Source organism: Falco peregrinus, chromosome 3 (genome assembly GCF_023634155.1).
Source record: "Falco peregrinus isolate bFalPer1 chromosome 3, bFalPer1.pri, whole genome shotgun sequence".
NCBI classification, from domain to species: domain Eukaryota; kingdom Metazoa; phylum Chordata; class Aves; order Falconiformes; family Falconidae; genus Falco; species Falco peregrinus.
This window is the reverse complement of record NC_073723.1, coordinates 98,310,499-98,331,855: the sequence shown is the minus strand read 5'-3', so window position 1 is coordinate 98,331,855 and position 21,357 is coordinate 98,310,499. Positions and strand designations below refer to the sequence as shown.

The 21,357-nt window shown below is 42.6% G+C and overlaps 1 protein-coding gene across 1 annotated transcript; it reads left to right on the top strand.

Moving 5' to 3' along the window:
• Positions 1 to 514: 514 nt before the first annotated feature.
• On the top strand, positions 515 to 16,646 carry MYLIP (myosin regulatory light chain interacting protein). Its single transcript, XM_055799835.1, has 7 exons — positions 515 to 768; positions 1,705 to 1,895; positions 11,119 to 11,304; positions 12,023 to 12,220; positions 12,549 to 12,713; positions 14,496 to 14,916; positions 15,286 to 16,646. Exons 1-7 carry the CDS (start codon positions 682 to 684, stop codon positions 15,373 to 15,375), a joined length of 1,338 nt encoding a protein of 445 aa, XP_055655810.1. The 5' UTR covers positions 515 to 681; the 3' UTR covers positions 15,376 to 16,646.
• The last annotated feature ends 4,711 nt before the right edge of the window (positions 16,647 to 21,357 follow it).

The following is a 21,357-nucleotide window of genomic DNA, read 5'->3' as shown; positions in this document are numbered from 1 at the left end:
CTCACGTTGATTTTTGGGGGGTCAAGGGGGTGCAGGCCCCACCGGGCTGGGCCTCCACCACACTCACCAGAGCCAGCTTTTACCGGACACGATTCCCAGGTGCGAGGCGCTGGGCTGTGGCAAGTGACGGTGGACGCCGGTAATTGGGGACGCTAGGTGGTGACGAGGCAAAAGGCCACGAGGAGAGGCTCCTTCGGGCTGCCGAGCCGCGGCGGGCTGGGCCTGAGGCGGGGGGGGGGGGTGGCCGGGCCGGGCGGGGTGGCGGTGGCCCGGGGTGTCCCGCCGGTGGCCGCGGGCGGTGCGGCCCGGCAGGGGGCGGTAGAGAGCGACGACAACAACACGCCCAGCCCGGCCACCGCAGCGTCCCGCGGACGGCGGCGCTGATTGGTGGCGGCGGCGGCCCCGCAGCGCTGAGCGGCGCCTCGTGATTGGCCCGCAGGTGCCGCTCGGCGGGGGGAGGGGGAGGCGGAGGGTATATGAGGAGGGAGCGGAGCCGGCGGAGCGCAAGCACGGGGGCGGCGGGGACGGCGGGCAGCGCGCTGCCGGTGGCCGGGCGTTGGGCGGCGGCCGGGGGCGCGGGGGCACCTCAGCCTGTAGCGACAGCGGCGCTTTCCCGCCGGCGGCGGCCGTACCAGCCGCTCCGGGTGTTCGTGCCAGCGGCGGCGCTGGCTGCCCCCAGCCATGCTGTGCTATGTGACCAGGCCGGACGCGGTGGTGATGGAGGTGGAGGTAGAGGCGAAAGCCAACGGCGAGGACTGCCTCAACCAGGTGAGGGGCCGCGCTGCGCGCTTCTCCGCTCCGGCCGCCGGGGCTGGGGGTGGCGGGCGATGGGTGACGGGCCGCCGCCGCCTGAGGGGCGCGCGCGAGAGCCGGCGGGCGCGCGCCCCGGCGGCTGGGGGCGGCGGGGGCGTGAGGCGGGGGGGGCGCCCCGGTCTCCCCGCTTCCCTTCTGTATTTTTTCTTCCTTTTTTTTGTTTTCTTTTTTCCTCTCTCTCCATGTTGGATGCGGCGGCTGCCGCATCCCTCGCCCGGGCGCGCACCGGCCCTCCCGCCTCTCCCCCCCCGGCGCCTGTGGGCCAGGCGGGCCCCGGCCTGCCCCCGCAGCCGGCCGGAGCCGTCCCTCAGCTGGGGGCACCGGTGGGGCCCGCCTGGCCCGGGTGGGGCCGCCCGGGCGGGGCCGAGGTGGCCCCCGTGGCCTGCTGGGGCCGTGCTGGGCCAGGTGGTTTCGCCTTTTGGTCGCCACCGCCTGGATGTGGCAGGGGCGGACGATGGGGAGAGTCGAACGCAGCAGCCCGGTCTGGTGGTGGCACCTAAATAAAACTTAAGGGTTGTACTTCTTTTTCTTCTTGCCTAGAAAGCGCTGCTGGCTGTGGTGTTGCATAACAGATGCTCAGCTCTTTTGGAAATCCGCTGACCCTCTTAAGTGCCTGTTCAGGGGGTGAGAAGGGGGGATGAGATTTGACCGTGGAAGTCTGTGTGGTTTTCAGCTGGTGGAGAAATTCCCAGTTTATTCTTGGTATTTGTCTACGTGCTCTTTTGTTTGCAACTTAAACTCCAAGTAATTAAGTAACCTTTTGTGTAAAGGTGCTCCCAGCAGGGCTTATTTGTTTGTGTTCTAAGTGAGCAGTCTGAAACGATGCTCGATTCAGGTGATAATTTTCATCATTATGTTGTAGCTTCATTATAAAGGACCTCTTTCTTTCAGGTTTGCAGAAGGTTGGGAATTATAGAAGTTGATTATTTTGGACTGCAGTTCACTGGCAGCAAAGGGGAGAACCTGTGGCTGAATTTGAGGAACAGAATCTCCCAGCAGATGGATGGTTTAGCCCCTTACCGGTTGAAATTAAGAGTAAAGTTTTTTGTAGAGCCGCATCTTATCTTACAAGAACAAACAAGGTAAGGTAAAGATGATTGTAAGTAGACTTAACTTATTATTTGGTTTTTAATTTGTGTAACTTCTGAAAGTAATTACACATTGGTTTTATTTCTTTCTTAGTTATTACTTCTGGTAATCTTGCTTGACTTTTCTGTGTAGTTTTAAAGCCTTAGTGTTCTTTAAATGTTATTCCTTTTAAAAAAAACAACAAAACCTGCTGATATTTTTAAATATTGTGTAGCTACCAGTAAGTAATCAGTGTAATAAGTAATCATAGAATCATAATTCTATGAGCACTTAGTGCTGGAAGTGGGTGAAAATGAGCTACCAGTACCATATTACTTATATGGTATTTGCATGTCCGATAGTAACCCCTGTTCAGTGGTGTTACTCTAGGTCGTTCTAAACCACTGGTACAGAAAGGCAGGAAACAATTCCTCCCACAGAGCAAAAACTTGCTGAATTCCTTTTTGTCTGGTATTATGTTACAGTAACTTTCAAATAGCTACAGGCTCTTTGAGGCTACAAAAGAAACAGCTGTTTTGCTGCTTCTGTTGCCAGTCCTCTTAACCAAATTGTTATACTGCTAGCCAGTTGTAAAAATTGAGTCTCCTAAGATTACTATAGTGAACATTTGCTTTTGCTCCTTGAGTTTGTTTACTACGTGAATAGCAACTGAGTTACCTTCATAGAAAGCTGTGCATAGATATATTTAATGCTGACCTTTCAACTCATTTTTTTGTTTGTTTTTAGATAGTCTGGTTAATATAAATGGGACAAATAAAAATCTAGTGTCTGTACGATAATGTCAAAACATGTTTTCACTATTCATGTTAACTTGGTCCTTTCAGAATTAAGACCATGAATACAATAGAGTTCTTCAGAATATTTGTCTAAATAATTTGGTCAGAGGCTGACGGCATGGTCCAATGTTTTTATAGAGAAAAGCTTTTGAGTTAGGAGCATGCATATATTGTCTTGTTTTTTGAACTAATGTACAGAGGAGAGGCTTTTGGGGAGCAGTGGTTTTAGCTCATCAGTCTGGTTGAAAAGTTTTCAGGCTGCTATGAAGTTAGACTGTAGTTGTCCTATATAATAGCTTTAGTTGGGCAAATGCATTCTAACCAAATTCCTTTTTTGATGTGCCTCATTTGGGAGTATTTTCCCTGAAGAAGTTCGTCATCTTATTTATAGTTGTACTCACTGAGATTATTTAAAACCAAATAATGAAGGATTTTAATGTCGAACAAAAGGAGCAACACAATTTCATATCTGATGAGGCAGAAGAGATTGCTCTGAGCATGTTGGATGTGTCTCCACACACAGACCAAATCAGAGTGAACCAGAGGAAGCCTAAAGCTGGTGTATTGGCACTTTTATGCCATCCTTGATGAATGTTTGCTCAGCTTTACAAGGTTTTTGCAGACACCTGTGTTCTTGCCTTCAACACTGTCAATGCAAGACTTGGCAGGTTGCACAAGTTAATAGAGAGCTTGAACTGGTGAAACATACCCCAAGGGCCTAAAAGACAGGTTGTGTAGCTGGAATGTGACAGAGCTTGTGTATATATACATCAAAGTAGCAAGTACTTCTCTGCTATAAAGATGACTCAAAAGGTTGTAGGTGGGACAGGCTTTTTCTTTTATGTATGAATTAAGACTGTTCTAAAGCTAGTATTTTCAACAAACCATTTTAAAATTAATAGAGGCTCAGTCATCAGATCTAGTAAAACTCTGCTGTGGAAACAATTACTTAAAATTTTGGAGAGCAACAGGCATTGAAACTAGCCTTTAATGTCACTCTTGCAAATGTGAATAGTCCTGAGGTTTCAGTTAAGCTGTGCAGTCTACATCCTGAGTATTATTAGTGTTCTTCCTAAAACCAAGCTGTAAACCAGTCTGTGGTAGCTGCCTTTTAATTGTGTGGGCCCAGGAGTTGACATGTAGCAGACCTAGAATTCCATAGTGTCTGTGGTTAATGTGTATTTCTGTAGTGTTGACACAGTTTCAGATGAGCCTTTTTTCCCTACTTGGGTCTGCTTGAAGATTTGTGTGTGCACATAGCTGTGCACTCATATTTAGTTTTCATGTAAGCAATTGTGGTGTCAAGGAGAAGATGAAAAATTCTATGAAACCAGTCACTGAACTTTAAATCAATAGGTGTATCATGGAATTGCAAGGATTAGCTGTACTGTTACAGCTGACACCTTGTTTTTTATCTTTACTTGCAAAGTCAGTGTGCTAGTTGATGAAGAAGCACTGATGGGTATCCTTTGTTTCCTTTAGCAGTTGTGTCCACAACTCATGTACAAGGTAATTCTAGCAGAGCTGCTGTCTTGTCCCGTGTGTGAAGACTGCTGAGGAAGTCTCCCAGTCTTTTACTTGGCTGCCTCTGATGCAGGTTTTATATAGAAATAAGATGCATGTTGAGACTGCTTCTGTAAATCTGGGAGGTTGCAAGTAATTCTAAATTCTGTTGATATGCTTCATCATGATAATAGCAAATGTTGGGACTCAGTTGTTACCAGTTTTTTCTATGTACTTCAGAAGCTTTGTTGACCTCAGTTGTACTGCTTTGTTAAAGATCTTAGTCTTTTAAATTTACAACTCGGGTGTATGTTTGTAGCAATTTAATATTCAGGTTTCTACATGCTGCGTGAGAAGCTGATCTGGCAACTGAACATCAACCTCTGCTTCTGTTACCTTTAATCTGTGCAATCCAGTGGAAGATCACAACCTCATGCATTTTAATCTTCTTATGCAGGGGAGCCTTCTTGCCTACTGAGTGCAAAGGCAGAGCAGGTTATTGTACCTTTGACCACTATGGGAACAAACGACCTTCATGAAGTGCTTTGTGAATGGAAGAATTGCAGGGGAAAGAAAAACCCCTTCATAAGGCACTTTCTTTCTTTTTACAGGAATAAAAGTGATTTCTTTCTATTGTTCTTTGGATCTCAGTTTCTAGGGGGTTTTTTGACTGCCTGGTACTGAATTTCACCACAGGATTTTGTAGTTTGGAATTGTTTTCAGTGCAAGAACACTATTCAAATTTCATCTGCTGCTGTTGGCCAGTTTCACAAACAAAGTCTGAAATGTGAACAGTGTGCTTGTTTAGAGCAGTTTGAGTAACTATTTTTTTTGAATGGAGGATCACACTGGCTTGAAAATGACTGCTGTCTCTTTGCTTAAAGATATCTGATGGTCTGAGATCTAGATCATGAGCTCTGTGTTAGTTTTCACTGTGCCCTGTATTTCTTGATAGGTAATGCAACAGTTAGTAAAAAAAAAGTAAAAAGCAGGGGTTTTGTCAGGATGATTTATGAGTGCTTGTCTGATTGGATTTTCTGAAGTAGGGTGAGGAGCTGGGGCTGGGAGGAAAGATTGTGCTTGACCAGCAGGCATTGCTGAGGGCTGGCAGTGGTGCTGAGGGCCTGGGTGGGTAGAGCGGTATAACTGCAGGCCACTGCCTGGCAGTATCCTTGGCTAGTAGCAACCTTGGCTGGCAGCCACTGGGCAAATGGGCAATGGCATGGCACTCACGGAGCCCAACTACAATTAGTGATTGGCCTGCACTGCTGTCTCAGGGTGGAAAGTTCTTGGGCTTCAGCTAAAAGCTGCCTTTGTGAAACATGTAGTGGAGAAGTCTTGAAGCTGGCATTCACCTTAACTGAGAGAGTTTGCCGAGCTGTGCAAGAGGCAGATTGTGCCAAGCAGTCGTCCAGGAGAACAATGGTTTTTGAGTCTGGCAGGATAAAGACAACATTGTGGTGACTGCACAAAAGTGGAAATAATTTTGAAGTGAATCATTTTTTCAGCAATGTAAGATTTACCCAGATGTGATTCAAAATGGGCAGTTACTTGTCTTGTGTAACATGACTGAAAATTGAGTATTTGTATGTAAACCATGACAATTTAAAATGTGTCGGATTCTAACAAGCCACACAATCTCATGAAGCATTTGAAAGAGCCGTATTTTGCCAGGCTTGAGATAGGTAATGTTTTAGAAGTGGTTGAAAGCTGTGTGATGTTTCCCAGTATTTGACTTTTATTTACAAAGTACATCAGTTCAGGACTGTTAACCAGTTGTATTGATGAATTAGTTAAAATTAAGAGCTGGCTTGCAAAATATTTTAAAGTTACACATGTAGTAGATAGGAAATAGGAAAAAAACATAATGTTATCTTACAACATTGGCTGGTGCAGTGGAGTCATATTTCTTATACAGCAAGAAAAGCCTGCTGTAGTAGACACCAGGATGAGTTTAATGAATCTGTTTCAATCTGAGTTGATTGTAGTTGGTAACCTTTCACCCACCCTGCTGAGAGCAAATAAGAGCAAAGATACTGAGGAACATAGTTGTAACTGATGGCTTTGCTTTTTCATGTGGAGTGGCCTTATTCTGTTTCTAAAACCAGATATTATTCCTATAGATTTAGAGGTCTTTTTTCAATATATTTTTAGGGAGAAAAATTATGCCTCTCTATTTTGATTCCTTTAGACTACAGAGAGTTGTAAATTCACAGCAGGGGGAAGAGCCCTACCCTGTGGTAAGAAATGTCATACCCCAAAGAGAACGGGCAATTCCTTGGGATGTATGCTAAGGTTCTTGCCAGTAGTCTGGTGAAGAAATGGGCTCTTTTGGCTCTATTTCTATTTTAGGAATTGTTAGTCAGACACAGATACTTATATTTGTAAAGGATTGGGGCTTGTCACTTTTTCCACTGACAGCTAAGTTTACAGCTTAAAACTTCTAGTATAGTCTTTAGATTTTTGTCCTGTCTTCCTTCCTTGGATTTAAAAAGTAGTAGAAACAAAGCTTTCAGTGCAGAACTTTGATTTGTAATGGACATAATTGTCTTTAATGAATTATGAAAGAGAAATCGATCTTCTATTGCATATACTCTTTTTTGTAGTACTTATTTTGTGGGGTTGTCATGGCCAGCTCAGATGAATACAGAAGAGGTGATTTGCCTCCTGTAGGAATTGCATTGTACTGAAATGCTGACATCAGTTTCTGCTAGTGGTGTTCAGTATAGTGAGCCTGCATAAATTGCTTCAGAGGGTGCAGGAAGGGATTGATGTAATATCTAGGTTTGTGACTTCAGTTTGGTAGCTTTTAGCTTTTTGTAAAATCTGCTGAAATTTCCTTGCAACCTTCCCTTTCTACAGCATTTGTGTGAAATTATTTATCTGCAACTAAAACACATTAATCACACTGTACATGTGCATATTAAAACACTCAGTAAAATGACATAGAACTTGAATTTTATGGGAAGCACAGGGGCAAAAAGATTACACTGACTTTATATTTTGTATCTAGTGCTTGAAGAAAGCATGTAGTCCTGTCCTAATTTTAAAACTGCTTTTTCTTTTGGAAAGGAAGAAATTCTGCCTGGGCAGTGACTATATAGTTTTGGCAGCTTAATGCTTTGTCCTCTAAGCAGTATTCCTATGTACTGTTCTGAACTGTGAAAGTCAAAGGAAATGTGCCATGATTTATTCCACAGGAATATCTAGCTAGCATGAGGTTCAGGGTGGAAACTAAGACTGGTTTAGGTTATATAGACTGTCTTTTGTACTAATGCTGTTGTGTGTAGAACTTGGGCTACAAGTGCAGTGGAAAGCTCTGTTTGTTCTTAAAGCTGCCACTAGTTGTTCAATGTCCCAATGTGTCTGCCAGGTTTTAAGATGACTAGGAGCCACACCAATTGATTGAAGTTCAGAGTTGTGAAGACTGACTTGTTTTCTATGAAGATTTAAAGATTAAATGAAGTTTTGGAAAAAGTAGTGAAAAGCTGCAGAGCGTGCCAGGAGAATATTGGGGCAGGCAGTAGGAAACATACCTTTTGTGTGACTTGTTTCTCAGATTTATAACAGGTAGTATTAATGTATTATGTGTAACTGAAGTGGTGAATGATGCAGAAACAAACTAGTTTCTTACATGGTGGTCAAACTAGGACATTGTCCATGATGTTGGAAATGCAACCTTTAGAGGACTTGCTATGCACAGTTCAGTTCTCAGTTTTAACAGTTTAAACTTACTAATAAATTCCATTAAGTGTAAAATACTAACACTGAAATTCCTTGAAAAACTGAGTACCCTTTTACTGTACAGCCTCAGTACATTTAGAGATGGGAAAAGCTTTAACAATATTTTCACTGTACCTAGAGATTCCTAGAGTGGAAGTGCAGTGGATTGAGTGCTGTTGATTAGGTCACAATCTAATTTACAAAAACTTAAATACTTTCTGGTGGCTAATAGAATCTGTAATATGACAGGGTTTTCTACAGACAATTTGTTGGGTCCTTTAGACTGCAGAATTAGATAAGGAACTGCCTCAAGGCTCCTAATGCTTTAGTTTTGCTTGACTGTATTCAGCAATAAAAGCACTTTTTTTGCCTTTCTAAGGTTCAAAAGACTTTTTTTAGTTTTGCGTAAAAGAAAAATGTGCTTTTATAATCAGATTCTGGCTGGTGTCATGCTTTGAACCTTGAAGGGTGATTTTTGCCATGGATATATTAATGTTTAACTTGGGAGAAGTGTAGTCTTAAAGGCTGGATGGGCTGATCAAAATCTGTACTAATCAGAATCGCTTTTTCAGATGTATAAAATATTTGCAGCTCTTTCAAATTTCTAGATGCTTTTGCTTAAACACAATTAAGGATCCAAAACGAAAAAAAACAAACCACAAACCAACAAATCAGCAGTGAATTTGCTACCTGACCTCTGGTTCAGGGTAGCTGCTGTGGCATATCAGTATAAAGTTGTTTGCTGTTTGAAAATAGGCAGGCCCTATGTTAACTAGTTTCTGACCGATTATGGGTGCAGTTTAGGCAATGGTCTTGGGCCAGCAATGGGGTTTTTGGGTGCAAACCAATGACTGAGATGGCCTATTAAATGTGGGTGGGTTTGTCCATTTCCTCTGACTTAACAAAATAGCTTACCACATTGTAAGCCAGGACACAAACTTGCATAATTCTAGTTACTTTGCAATAACTGTCTCTTATTTATAGATGCCATATCTGTCCCCTTTATCAGAAAAATGCAAAGTCACTTAGTCTGTGAGATGTTTTCCCTTATGTGATATGAGCCAGTTATGGGAAGTATGTTGGCTGATGTGATGCTGTTTCACATTGTGCCTTAGTTCTTTTGTCTACCTATGCCATTACTGGCTTTTTAGAGCACAAGCTGTGCCTCTGCTGTAGTTGCTTCTGTGATGTGTCTGTATTTGCAGGAGCAGTCTTTTGTTTTTCAGCTCCCTGCTTGATGTCAATAAGGTCTTCCCAGCATGGGGAGAAGACTGACTTTTTTCCCAGTGTAGTCAGTGCTGTCATGCATAAAATTGAAGATCCAAGCATTTAGGTGTGGTAGTTAAACACATTTCAGTGAATGAGAATAAAATTGTTAGATATTTCTTTTAAATACTGCATGTGTAATTAGTACATAGTTATAATGACTGGAAAACCTGTTCTAGTATTAAGAGGATCAAAAGTGCATGAAAAGCCATTTCTTTTCTGAAATGTTGATTGGAGTTGGGGAAATGCATACTATTTAATTTTTTTTGCCATAGCATTTTAGTAATTCAGCAAATACTTTGTTTGGATTTAAGGACTGAGCCCCCAAAGGAGCATGTACAGCCAGTGCATTTTAAAAGCCACAGGGTAGGGCTTTCTGTGGCCTGAGCCAAAAGTTAACAAGGAAAGAAAGATTGTAGCAGAGGTCTGGGACTTGCTCCAAAAAAAAAAAGCCTGAACAGGATTAACCTGTTAACAGTGGAGGCAACTGTAATGTTTGAAGTTCTGATCCTCTTGCCACCTAAACTTGTATGCAGCACAGTGAGCATACTTGCTCCCACCAGACCCCAGCTAGAACTGCTGAAGTGTAGACTGTTGTCTAGACATCAGAGTGATGCAGTTAAGCACTTCTGTCACAACTGCAGCGAAGCTCAGGCATGCCTCAAGCTGCTTGCAAAGGGAGGTGTTGAAGATGTCACTTGTTGTGTGGGTTTGGAAATGGATTCTAGGGCAGCTTATGGGATAATTCTAGATCTGTTTTCCTGAATACGAAAGTTCTGGATACAGGGCATCTTTCGGGCCAGTATTAGCTGCAGGAGTTACATAGTAAAGCTAAAAATGAACGCAGATTTTCCAAGTTACATAATTGCTCATAGTGCTGAAGAAGTAGCCCTGTTCTCCCTGCTCTACAATGGAATTGTAGAGTGCTACAACATGATATACATAACAGATTATCCAAAGTTCCTGTTGGAAGGAAAGCTAATCACTTGTTAGAATCTTCAGCTTCAACGAGTGATTAATTACAGGTTTTTAAAGAAAGTAGATTACACTGAACTTTAGAAAAGTAAAATGTGAATGTCCTGTTACAGTGGAAGCTAAGACATACATCTGTGGGTGCTAGGCTTCATTTATTGAAAGATTTTTTTCAGTGATATATAACTACTTCTGTATTTGGTTTCTCTAAACATGTTGAGGCTTAAGAACAAATGGTAGGAAATTCACATTGTCTTCCCTGAGGGGAGATAAGGATGAATTTATAGAAGTTAAGGTAGGCTATAGAGGAAATAGCAGGCTGCTGTTAATGTTGGTGGAAATGTTGATTTGTCTAACTGACCTGTTGGGTAATTAAGAGCAGCTTTGTGAATTTTCCAGCTACTTGTCAAGCCTGCCTTCATCAAGTGTAAAGGCTGGTCTGAGAAATGTGCTTACACAGCAGATGTTGTATGTTATTCCACAGTGCCTCTTCAGGTGTTTTGAGTTTGAATCATGTCCCTGGAAAAAGCACCATCTTCCCTTTGACTGTGGTGGCAGAGGCATTTCTACTGCATAAAGTGTATGGCTTCTCCTGTTGCGTGATGAAAGTGTGTATGCTGTCTTGGGCTGCTCTTCCCAAATTTGCTTTTGTGAAATGCAGAGTAACTTGTAAATGGCAACCAAAAAATTAAACAGAACTAATCCAAATACCTCACTGATATTTTTCTCACTAAATTGAAATTGCTAGGTGGTCTTGAGGATTAAAGCAGTTCTTAAGAATAAGAACATGATATGCTTTTAGATACAACTGAAGACTGTAACTTCAACTTTCAAGTGAATAAGATGGAGGCCCTTTTCTTTTCCCTGTGCCAGACTTTAATGGCTACTCAAACATACCTGAGATGTTTGATACATATCTTGATTACAAACATCTTTCAATGTTTTGTGTAAGCAAATATTTCTGATTCCATTGCAGGCATATGTTTTTCTTGCATATAAAAGAAGATCTTCTTGCTGGTAATCTTCAGTGTTCTTCAGAGCATGCAATTGAACTTAGTGCATTGCTGGCACAGATGAAGTTTGGAGATTATAACCAGAACACCGCCAAGTACAGTTATGAAGAGTTGTGTGCGAAAGAGCTCACCACTAGCATTTTGGAGAGGTAAAAAGAGCACCATGATATAATCTCCTTTCTGGAGACAAAAGAATAAAATGTTATGCCCTTTATTGTTGATGCTGTACTCAATCCTTGTGTTCTTAAAAACACAATTTAGATGGCTTTGCAGATCAAAATACAACCTGAATGTTTAACTACTGTTCTGATTTCAGTTCACTTTTAAGCTCAATTATGAATAGTTTTGGGTTTTTTTGTGAAGAGCAAAAGCTGTATAGTACTTGGAGCAGGGTAATCAATTTGCAAGTGTATCTTAGACCTACACTTGTGAAACGAAGTAACAAGAATTTATCTGGCTTAGTACCCTTACACTGACAAGTAAATGGGATTCCTGAAACACCTTCAAAGCTAAATTCCTGATATCAAAAACTGTCATGCTTTCCTGTAGGTCTTATTTTGGTTATGAACTTAATGGTGGTTCAGGTAAATATGTTGGAGGGGGGTAGTTGGAAAGCCTTGATTACATGTAGCTTCTTAATTATTAAGAAAATGCACAGTATTGTCTCTCGAGCATTCTCAGGATGTTTGGGTAATTCTCAATTCTTTCCAGTTATCATGGTTACTGGAAGTCTATAGCCAGATAAAGCAGGTCAGGAGTGTTTAATCTGTTTAACTAGGTCATCTAAACCCATGTTAAAACAAGCTGCTGACAGTAACGGCACACACCTGAGTTAATTTCACCTATCCTTAATCTTTTTATCAACAGCATTATTGCAAAGCACAAGGAGCTAGAAGGTCTCAGTCAAGCTTCTGCTGAGTACCAGGTTCTACAGATTGCTACAACACTGGAGAACTATGGGGTAGAGTGGCACTCGGTAAGAGACAGCGAAGGGCAAAAGCTCCTCATTGGTGTTGGACCTGAAGGCATATGCATCTGTAAAGATGACTTCAGTCCTATCAACAGGTATGTGTTTTGTGGAACCATTTTCATCTTCCATTTTTCAGAAGTACTGAGCATGCCTCTCTTTTTTACATAAATACACAACTGCTCTATAAATTACTAAAAGGGGCTGTTGGAATGTATGGTTTGAGGACACTACCTGCTTATCAAGATGACAGCTGGCCTCAGTACTCTTGATTTCTATATGTATTTTTGAGGCAGCATCTTCAGTCCAGCATTACAGACCACAGTTGGAGATTATTGTAACCCCCAAAAATTAGGCTGTAGTAGTATGTGGAAAATACCCTTATCCTTAAAAGCTAAATAATTCTTTTTTTATATTCATCTACAGGATTGCTTACCCTGTTGTTCAAATGGCAACTCAGTCTGGGAAGAATGTATATCTGACCATTACCAAGGAGTCTGGTAATAGTGTAGTTCTCTTGTTCAAGATGATCAGTACAAGGGCAGCAAGTGGACTCTACAGAGCAATTACAGAGACACATGCATTTTACAGGTTGGTACTGCCACTGGAGTCGACTACTGCTGCTCTCTTCCACAGTATTTGCATGAAGCGCTTAAGCAGCCAGCGGTCTGACTGCTCTCTGGAAATTCTTTGCGAAATGTCATTGTCTTTGCAGCCTCTACTTTCCTCTTAAGTCCAGAAGCTGAACAGTTTTTTGCTGCTCTCCATTTTGTTGTGTGGGAATACAAGAAAGTAAGCGAAACTTCTCAGTCTACCTCTATGAATAACAACACTTCAGAATAAAAACTTGCTGTGTTCTTTGATGCTTCATAAACAGCACATAGGTTTTTGTCCCTATGTGAGTAGGAGGATGAGAGAGCAAAGGAAGAGAAAAGATCTTGTCCTTCAGAATATGTAGCTCAGATGTACATGTACGCCTTGTTTCTCCTTTATTTGGCTCCTCCAGTTGCTGGAAGTTACCTGTATGCCACCTTTCTGTCCCATATATTTAAATTTTCCTACAATTCCTCTACTTGCTCACATGCCCAGGATTTTGTTTCATGCCAGCAGCTATCCATTGTCTTTATCCTGTGTTCTTTGGGGTAGGGCTGTGATACTCATTTGTCAAAGGCTGGCTTTTATAAACCCCTTTTCATTCCTACTGTGAGGCCCAACACTGATCAGTAGAACTGCCAAAGACACTTAGTGGTGTTTTCTCTAACTACCACACAGCAGTTTCAATTACTTTGTAAGGGAAGAATTGGACTTAGAAGAAGGTACTTACACTAGGCAAAGACCTGTCCAGCTTCTCAAATTATCTATTTTAATACAGTTACAGCAATTAATGTTAATTAGTTGCCTTTCTAACCACTGCAGCTAATCGGCAGGTAACCACTACCTATTTTTGTGAGCCAGATGTTAAGCATGTCTTGTTTTGTTCTGCAATGACATGCCCTTGGACTGCTGTTCTGCACTCTTCATATTGTTTTCCAGACAATTAAAGCATTATGTAACTACTTAGACCATCTAAACTTCTTGTTCTTTGTCTCTGCTTGTAACTTCTGCTGTCCTTTGCAGTTTCTCATTTTAATTTGAGCAGAATTTAGTTAGGCGATAGGATTTGGCCATAGCTTAGATATTGGACCTTGGGCCCTGTGAGGCTGTAGTCCTTGTTGTTCTGTTTGGCTTTTCTTTCCCATGTTGTCTAGAGAAGTGATATGCCCTAGTAGACTTCTGCAGAATTTAACTGTCACTGAAATGTGACGGGCATGGTTTAGGGTAGTTGACACACTTGGTGGCAAATACAGATGCCTTAATTTAGTTCTCTATGCTGCATTTGCACTGGTTCCCTTCAGATGATACACTAGCCTTTAAAGTACTGAGTGGAAGTTTGGTTAAAGACACAGCTCGACTATGCTAAAAATGAGAGCCTGTCTAAACAAAGAAGTGTTATGCCAAAGATTATTAATTGGAATTCTGTAATGCAGTGCTTGGAAATCACCGTGTAAATAAGTGTTGCCAACCTGCACCATGGATTAAGCGAGTGTTGTCTGCTTGTATTAGCATAATGCCTGAAGGGCCCTTCCATAGGCTGACTCTGTTTTACCAGACACTTCACATTTATGAAGATGTAAAATAAGTATTTTTTCCATTTTACACTTTTCAAAGTAGAGTTGTCTTGCAGACAACATTCCAGAGCTTAACTATTACCTCAGACTACTCTTATTTGCTTTGATTTCAGTGCTGTTACTTCAGCTTTAGGCACAAATTACTGTAGGGGTAGGTTTATTGGTATTAACTAACCAAGCTTGCATTTGTCCTATTGTTTTATAGGTGTGACACTGTCACCAGTGCTGTCATGATGCAATATAGTCGAGACTTAAAGGGCCACCTAGCATCTCTATTCCTGAATGAAAACATTAATCTCGGTAAAAAATATGTCTTTGACATTAAAAGAACATCAAAAGAAGTTTATGATCATGCAAGGCGAGCTCTTTATAATGCTGGCATTGTGGATCTTGTTTCAAGAAGTGACCAGACCCCACCGAGTTCCCCCCTTAAGTCTTCGGAAAGTAGCATGAACTGTGACAATTGTGAGGGTCTTAGTTGCCAACAAACAAAAGCTCTGCAAGAGAAGCTGCGGAAGCTAAAGGAGTCCATGCTTTGTATGGTGTGTTGTGAGGAAGAAATAAATTCGACCTTTTGTCCCTGTGGCCACACCGTATGCTGCAAGACCTGTGCTGCCCAGTTACAGGTAATTGCAAGATCATTAAGATGGGTGTTACCAGATATGTGGGGGTTCTGTCCTTTCTGTATACCTCAGTCATGGATTAATATGTTTATGTTGCTATTCTAGTGAAACTTTTATATTTACAATTTTGTTTGTGGTAAACTAATTCAAAAGAACATTCTGTTTAGACAGTGTGTTTGGAAGATAAGTTTTAGCTGTGCTAACTGAACTTGCAATGAGGGTAAAGATTAGCTGCATGTTTCTCACAATACCCTGTTATAAATACGGAGGTTATGGAGAAGTGCTCTGTTACTGTGTGTGGAGGAAGTCTCCAGTAAGTGTAGAGACTCAAAATATGAAGTAAACTAATTTCTTAATATTTTTTCTTTCCAGTTGTGTCCTGTGTGCAGATCTCGTGTAGAGCATGTCCAGCATGTGTACTTGCCAACCCACACCAGTCTTCTCAATCTGACTGTGATATGATCTATGTTAAACTCATCATGTACTCTTTAAACTGCACTAATATGAGATGCAACCATTGATTGTGAAGAAGGCAATCACTCTGGCACCTATCCATGATCAAAAGCAAAAATATGGCATTTTTTCAACATACACATTTGTCATTCAGCATGTCCAAAATGGTTTGGGACATTTGAGAGCAGAAGTATAACTGATTTTACTTCAAAGGAGAATGATGCTTAATTTCGTAGCATGGTGGTGTTACCACAGAGCTTGGTAACCCTGGAGAAATGTGTACACAGACAGGTATACCCAGTGAGAGCAATGCAGCCTTTTATTTTACACTCTCTAAATCCTTTTTAGTACAGTCACTTTGTTTATTTTGATAGTAAGAGTAGCTTTTACAAATATCAGTTTAGTATGGCTCATAGTTTCTGCTTTTAGTAAACTGCTTTAAAGAGGAGAGAATTTCTTTTGAAGAAAACTGGTTCTTAAACTAAAGTTACAAGGCTTCATCCAGTTTGTTTAACTGCAAATTCTGTAATATAGAAAACAATTCTGACAGAATAGCTTTGGAAGAGTAAGACAAGTTAATCTCAGTGTTGAGGGTGGGTCAAGAAGGTCTTCTGGCTGGCAGTGTCCTGTGGAAGCATTGGGGGACTTCATTCCCAGCTCTCAATGGTCAACGTGCTCCCAGGTTTCCCACATCCAGCTTGGCCGGTGGTCTTGGGAGCTGTAGTCAGCTGCCCTTTTAAGTTGGCTTTATTTTTTGGAGACTGATTTTAAACTATTAAACATGTACCATTAATTTCTAAAGCATTGTGTATAACTTTAAATGCTTTCTTTAGTTAACATCTTTATTAGGTAGGTCATTCCCTGCTAAAATGTTCTTAATTTCCACCCCCCTACTTGGGCATTTTGGGCTCTGGTTTCCTAGTGTATTCTCCAGGGTACAGAGGGAACTAGAGACCATGTTTGGGTGCAATACTGGCTTAATCAAAGCTAGAAAAGTACACTGTCACTTTACTGAAATTTTCTGACTATACTTTTCATATTGCCTTAATGTAGCAGTAATGTGTGTTTATGCATCTGTTTCTTTGCACAGACATTTTGTTAAAATATTAAAACTCTACTTTTTTATGACACATTAGCATATAAACCTTACTCTAAGAGGGTATTTATTTTTTCACTTTGTAAAGAAGATTTTGTTTCCTCATGAAGCAAGAGCTTTGTCCTATATCGTAGGCAGCTTCTGTCTTTTTATATTCAGATTAATAAAGGACTTTAAAAATCTACTTTGTGTTATTGAATTTCAGAACATCAAGTCTTATATCATCTGAGGCATTACTGAACTGAAAATACAGCATGAAGTATTTTAATGTTTACAGTCTTGAATGTTGTGTCATGTTTTGAGAGCTAGTGAAGTTTCCTCAGGTGCATGCAGATTTCATGGGAGGGAGGAAAACAGATGCTGTGGCCACCTTTGTTTCAGGCAGTGTACTTACAACAGCTGCCATATTCCAACTGTAAAACAGCCTTCAGAATTAACTTTGAAGAACTTCCCTACAATAAAATTGCCCCAGATATATGGGGTATGGTCCAGTGAGATGAGAAAAATAAAAAAATAAAAAAACAAAACAAACACAGCTTGAGTAGAGAGTTGGAGTTTCAGTAGTCCTGTCTAGAAAGCTCTTAATTACAAATGTCTTGCTGTGTTGTGGGTTTTTTTGATTGAAGCTATTTATATTTACTAACCTATGACTCTGCTTTCAAATTCTTGAAGAGATGGTGCTTGAGCACTTCCAGCATGGTGCTCTGGCTATAGGATGTAAGACAGTGCTGGCACCAGAGGAGCTCTATTCTGGCAAGTATGAACTGAAGCTACTTACCTATGACCTTAAAATTAAATTTATTGCTATTTAACAAGAAGACATGCTACTCTGCAATAATTTTAAGACAGGTCATTGGGGATTGAAGCTTGAGGCCCTGGACATAAAAATACTTTGGGGTGGTCAGGGAAGAGGGAAGATACTGGCAACTAGGCAACTAATCCTGTATAAAAGTGCTCTTTGACTCAATGTAGAGTGGTGTGCACAAGGTGCCTTTTTAAAGATGAAAACTTCAACTCGGCAAGTGGGTGCTACTGAATTTACTCTCAAAGATTATAATTCTGCAGAAAAATTGTCCCTATATGCCATTTATGAGGAAGGCATGGGTACATGAGTTTTCAAAGACTGTATCCAGCTGCTGCACCCATGTACATTAGTGCTGAAGCAGACCTTCCCGGCTTCCCAACATCACTCTGTTCTGTGCTACAGAATTGTTAGCAACATCTAATCCATCATCCTATGGCAGCTGGCTGAAATGGATTGTAAATTGATATAAGTAGATGTTAATACATGTGTCTGATTTAAAGCACTTGACAAGTTCATGCTGTTAAAATAGGCAAGTGTTAACTCCAGGTCCTGGTAATTAAGTCGGCTGTGTAATTAGATATCCCTAATAAACAATTTCAGCAGTTGGAACTCTAATCAGGGTGGGGTTTGACAGGTTATGTGGCATCGGTGGAATTCAGGCAAAGCCTGTGACTTCTGAAAATGTGCTCTGCCTAGACTTGAAAAGCCACGGAGAGCGTCGGGCAGGGGCGGTGAGGTACAGGCCTGGGCAGGCCTGGCAAGGACCGGTTGTACCTGGGGCTGTTGGGAGCCTATTTTGGTATCAGCAGAGCGTGGGGTGCGAGCAGAGCCCGGTGGCTCTTTCCAGCCAGGAGGGGCGAGACGGACATGTCGATCCGCTCCGCAGCCAGTGTGGTTTTGGTGAAATCCTGTTACCTGCTCTGAGAGCTGGGCACCAGGTAACCTCTTCTGAACGCTGTGAATCGCAAACAGCCCCGCTTGGTTTATATGTAAGGTCAAATAGGATGCGAAACAATGTAAGAGCAGCTTTGATTTGTTCGCAGGCAGCTTTCTTGGGAAGCATTGTTTGAGATGTACTTGTTCATGCTATGCTGGAAAAGTTGCTTAACCATGCAGAACTGCTGCATTGCTCAGTGTTTGCGGTTCCAGCACACTTGTTACAGGAGGTACCGTGTCCAGCCTCTGTGAGCTGCTGAGGGCTGCAAGGAGTCAGAGAAACAATGGGAAGTCTTGGATTCCACGTGCCACGTAGCTGTACTGCAGAAAATGTCAGGTTGTGTTTGCCCAGGTGCTGTTCTTCCTCCTAAGATGCTTTGTCTGAATGTTGTAATGGGGGGGGGGGGGGGGAGTGGCAGTAGCAGCATAGTTTTTTGGGAACAACTGGAGTTTGTGTCCTTTATGCTTCTCCCTCTGGAGCAGGAGGGTTGATTACAAAGCCTCGTTTGGTGCCTCTCACACGTTATGTTAGTGTTTCTGTGCATACCAGGCACTCGTAATGAAGTCAGCTCCCCAAAGCTAGTACAGCCTGGTAAGAAAACTCACAGAAAATTCAGTTCTCATTTATCTTCAGAGTTGCAGTTGCGGCTGCTGCAATCCTGTTGTGTGTGCGATGTCACTGTAAAAGGCTATAGTCTCAGGTTTCTGCTACGAGTACCTAAATGGGAAAAACACCTCCAGAGACAGCGTGGCTCAGAGTAAATTCAAGAGCAGGAGCCCCATTAGTTCCTTGTACCTCCTGACGGTACAACAGCATTCCAAAGTGGCCATGTGGAGAGAGGGTTTGAGTAGGAGAACTGTAGGAGGGACATTTTTACTAAAATACTGTTACACTTAAATGTTACTAATAAACAAGACAGTGATTTAGCTATAACTACACCTGTGCTACTAGGGCTTTACCAGTATCTGCCTGGCTTTCACCCTCCCTTTGCTCCATCAAGATCTCTGCTTATGGAGAGCGTGACCTGCGAGGGACTACGAAGGTGGGATGTTGAGGTATTTTGAGTTACAACTATTACAAAAGCTCTACCCTCCAGCATGTAGTTGCTCATTTCAAGGTCCATACAAATTTAAATGCTAAAGACCTGTAAAATGAAGGCTTCTGTATTTTAAAATTATTTTTATTTCTTCCCCAAGTGCCGTAAAAATGTGTACACAGCAGCATTCACATATTCAAGATTTATTTCCTTGCTAAATCAGCACTGTTGCATTCCTAATGGAATGCCCTTGGGGGAAAATCCTCATCCATCAGCCTACACTATTTCACTTCATAGCACCACGCTGGTGTGTTGATCAAAGATGAGGGAAAATTACAGCTCAGATTTCCTGTATACGGTTGTAAACAACAAATTTTCCATGGAGTTTTAAAATTACAAATTGACAAACCTTGGCTTCAGTAATGCCTGGTCAAACATCCTTCTAGAACACACACACACACACACACGCCCCCCGTTTTCACTGAGAGCATGCTCTAGGGCCAGGTAAGTGCTTTGAGCGCCTTTGTGCCCCTGCATTCAGCCAGCAGGAGCCCGTTAAGACAGGGAAGTAGCAGCTGATGTGGGTTTAAAAGTAAGAAACCTCAGTAAAACTGGGGAGGGTGAAAAGCCCACGGCCGGGGCAGGCTGCTGGGAGGGAGGCGAACTTCCCGCAGCAGAGCTGAGTGCGGCTGGGCTGGAGGAATCCTCGCAGGGGGCTCCTGGTGCGGGGGCCAGGGCTGCCCCCCCGACAGGTGCCTGGCAGGGAGCACCGGGTGGGAAGTGGTCTGGGGGAGGCACGCCAGGGCGGGCAAGCCACTGCTGGGCCAGTAACTCCCCGGGGAAAATCCCAGTGGAGCACACTCTGGGCTGGCCACAGCCAAAGCTCCTGGTCTGCAAGGAGCTCATAACATCACGTAACTTCAAGGTGAAGCGCCGGCGGGAGCCCCTTGGTTCAATGCCACCTTCAACAGGCCGGGGAGGTAAAAGCTATCGCGGTTTGAGTCCCCCAGTTCCCTGCAAAGGGTGGTGTGAGCCGGGCTGGGGCTGAGGAGGGGTGCTCAGCGCCCCAGCTGAAGGAGGTGCTGGGTGGTGCAATGGTGTGAAAACACAACCTGGGACAAGTCCAAAATCTCGGTGGGAATCGTGATTCCTCTCTGTGAGAGTGGGATGCAGGGGAGCCAGAAGAGCTGGTTCTCCCCTGTGCTCAGAGATGAGGAGGAGGTTTCAGTGTGACCTGCCAGGACAGGGACTGGCTGGGGGTGAACGGTCAGAGCGCTCGAGCATACACCAAGTTCCTTAAAGAAAAAGGTCAAGCAAACAAACCCTACAGCCTTCCCAGAGCTTAACAACAGGTCACTTGCTGCTTTCTTGCCAACTAAAATGCAGGATCCTTTCCAACCCCTTGGAGGCAAGAGGAGGGCGCGACACAAGTGGGAGGGGGCTCAATCTGCCCCGAAAGCTGATGCTTTTCTCTGCCTTCATTTTGTCCCTTGCCTGAGCGACCTGATTTTAGCCCGTCCACTATTTGCTGACCTTTCCTTCCTTATTCCTGCAGCCTCTCCTGTTTTCTCCCTCTTTCCATGCCATGTCAGGAGCACAAAGGGCACCCTCTCCATCTGCAGCAGCAGGAAATTAATCAGCATAAGTTAATCTTTCCTCTTACCATTGAGGTACCTAAACAAAAATTACTATGGTTACCCTTTCAGGGTCACTTGGTGGTTATGATGGGATTAACTAGGTGTGCTTAAGTGTGAAGGTGTTTGCCATCTCTATTTTTATCTGGTAGTTGGTGTCTAGCTTCTCTGTGTCTTGAAAGCAAATCAGTGCAGGTAATGATAGACAGTAACGTGGCAACTTCTTACATAAATAGACTTGCCGGAGCCAGATCTTCCTCTCTTCTGCCAGAAAGCTGTTTGTCTGAGGAATCCATGCATCTGGCACCAAATTCCAATATAGCGCTACAACTGCGGGAATTACAGAGACAGTGCCAGCTCATCTGAAGAGACAGTATTTGTTTTCCGTGTTTAGAACTATAAATAGTCAATAAAGGACTCTCATTCAAACAGTATTGATGATTGAAGTAAACCAGCCATGGAGACACAGCCAGAAATTAACTT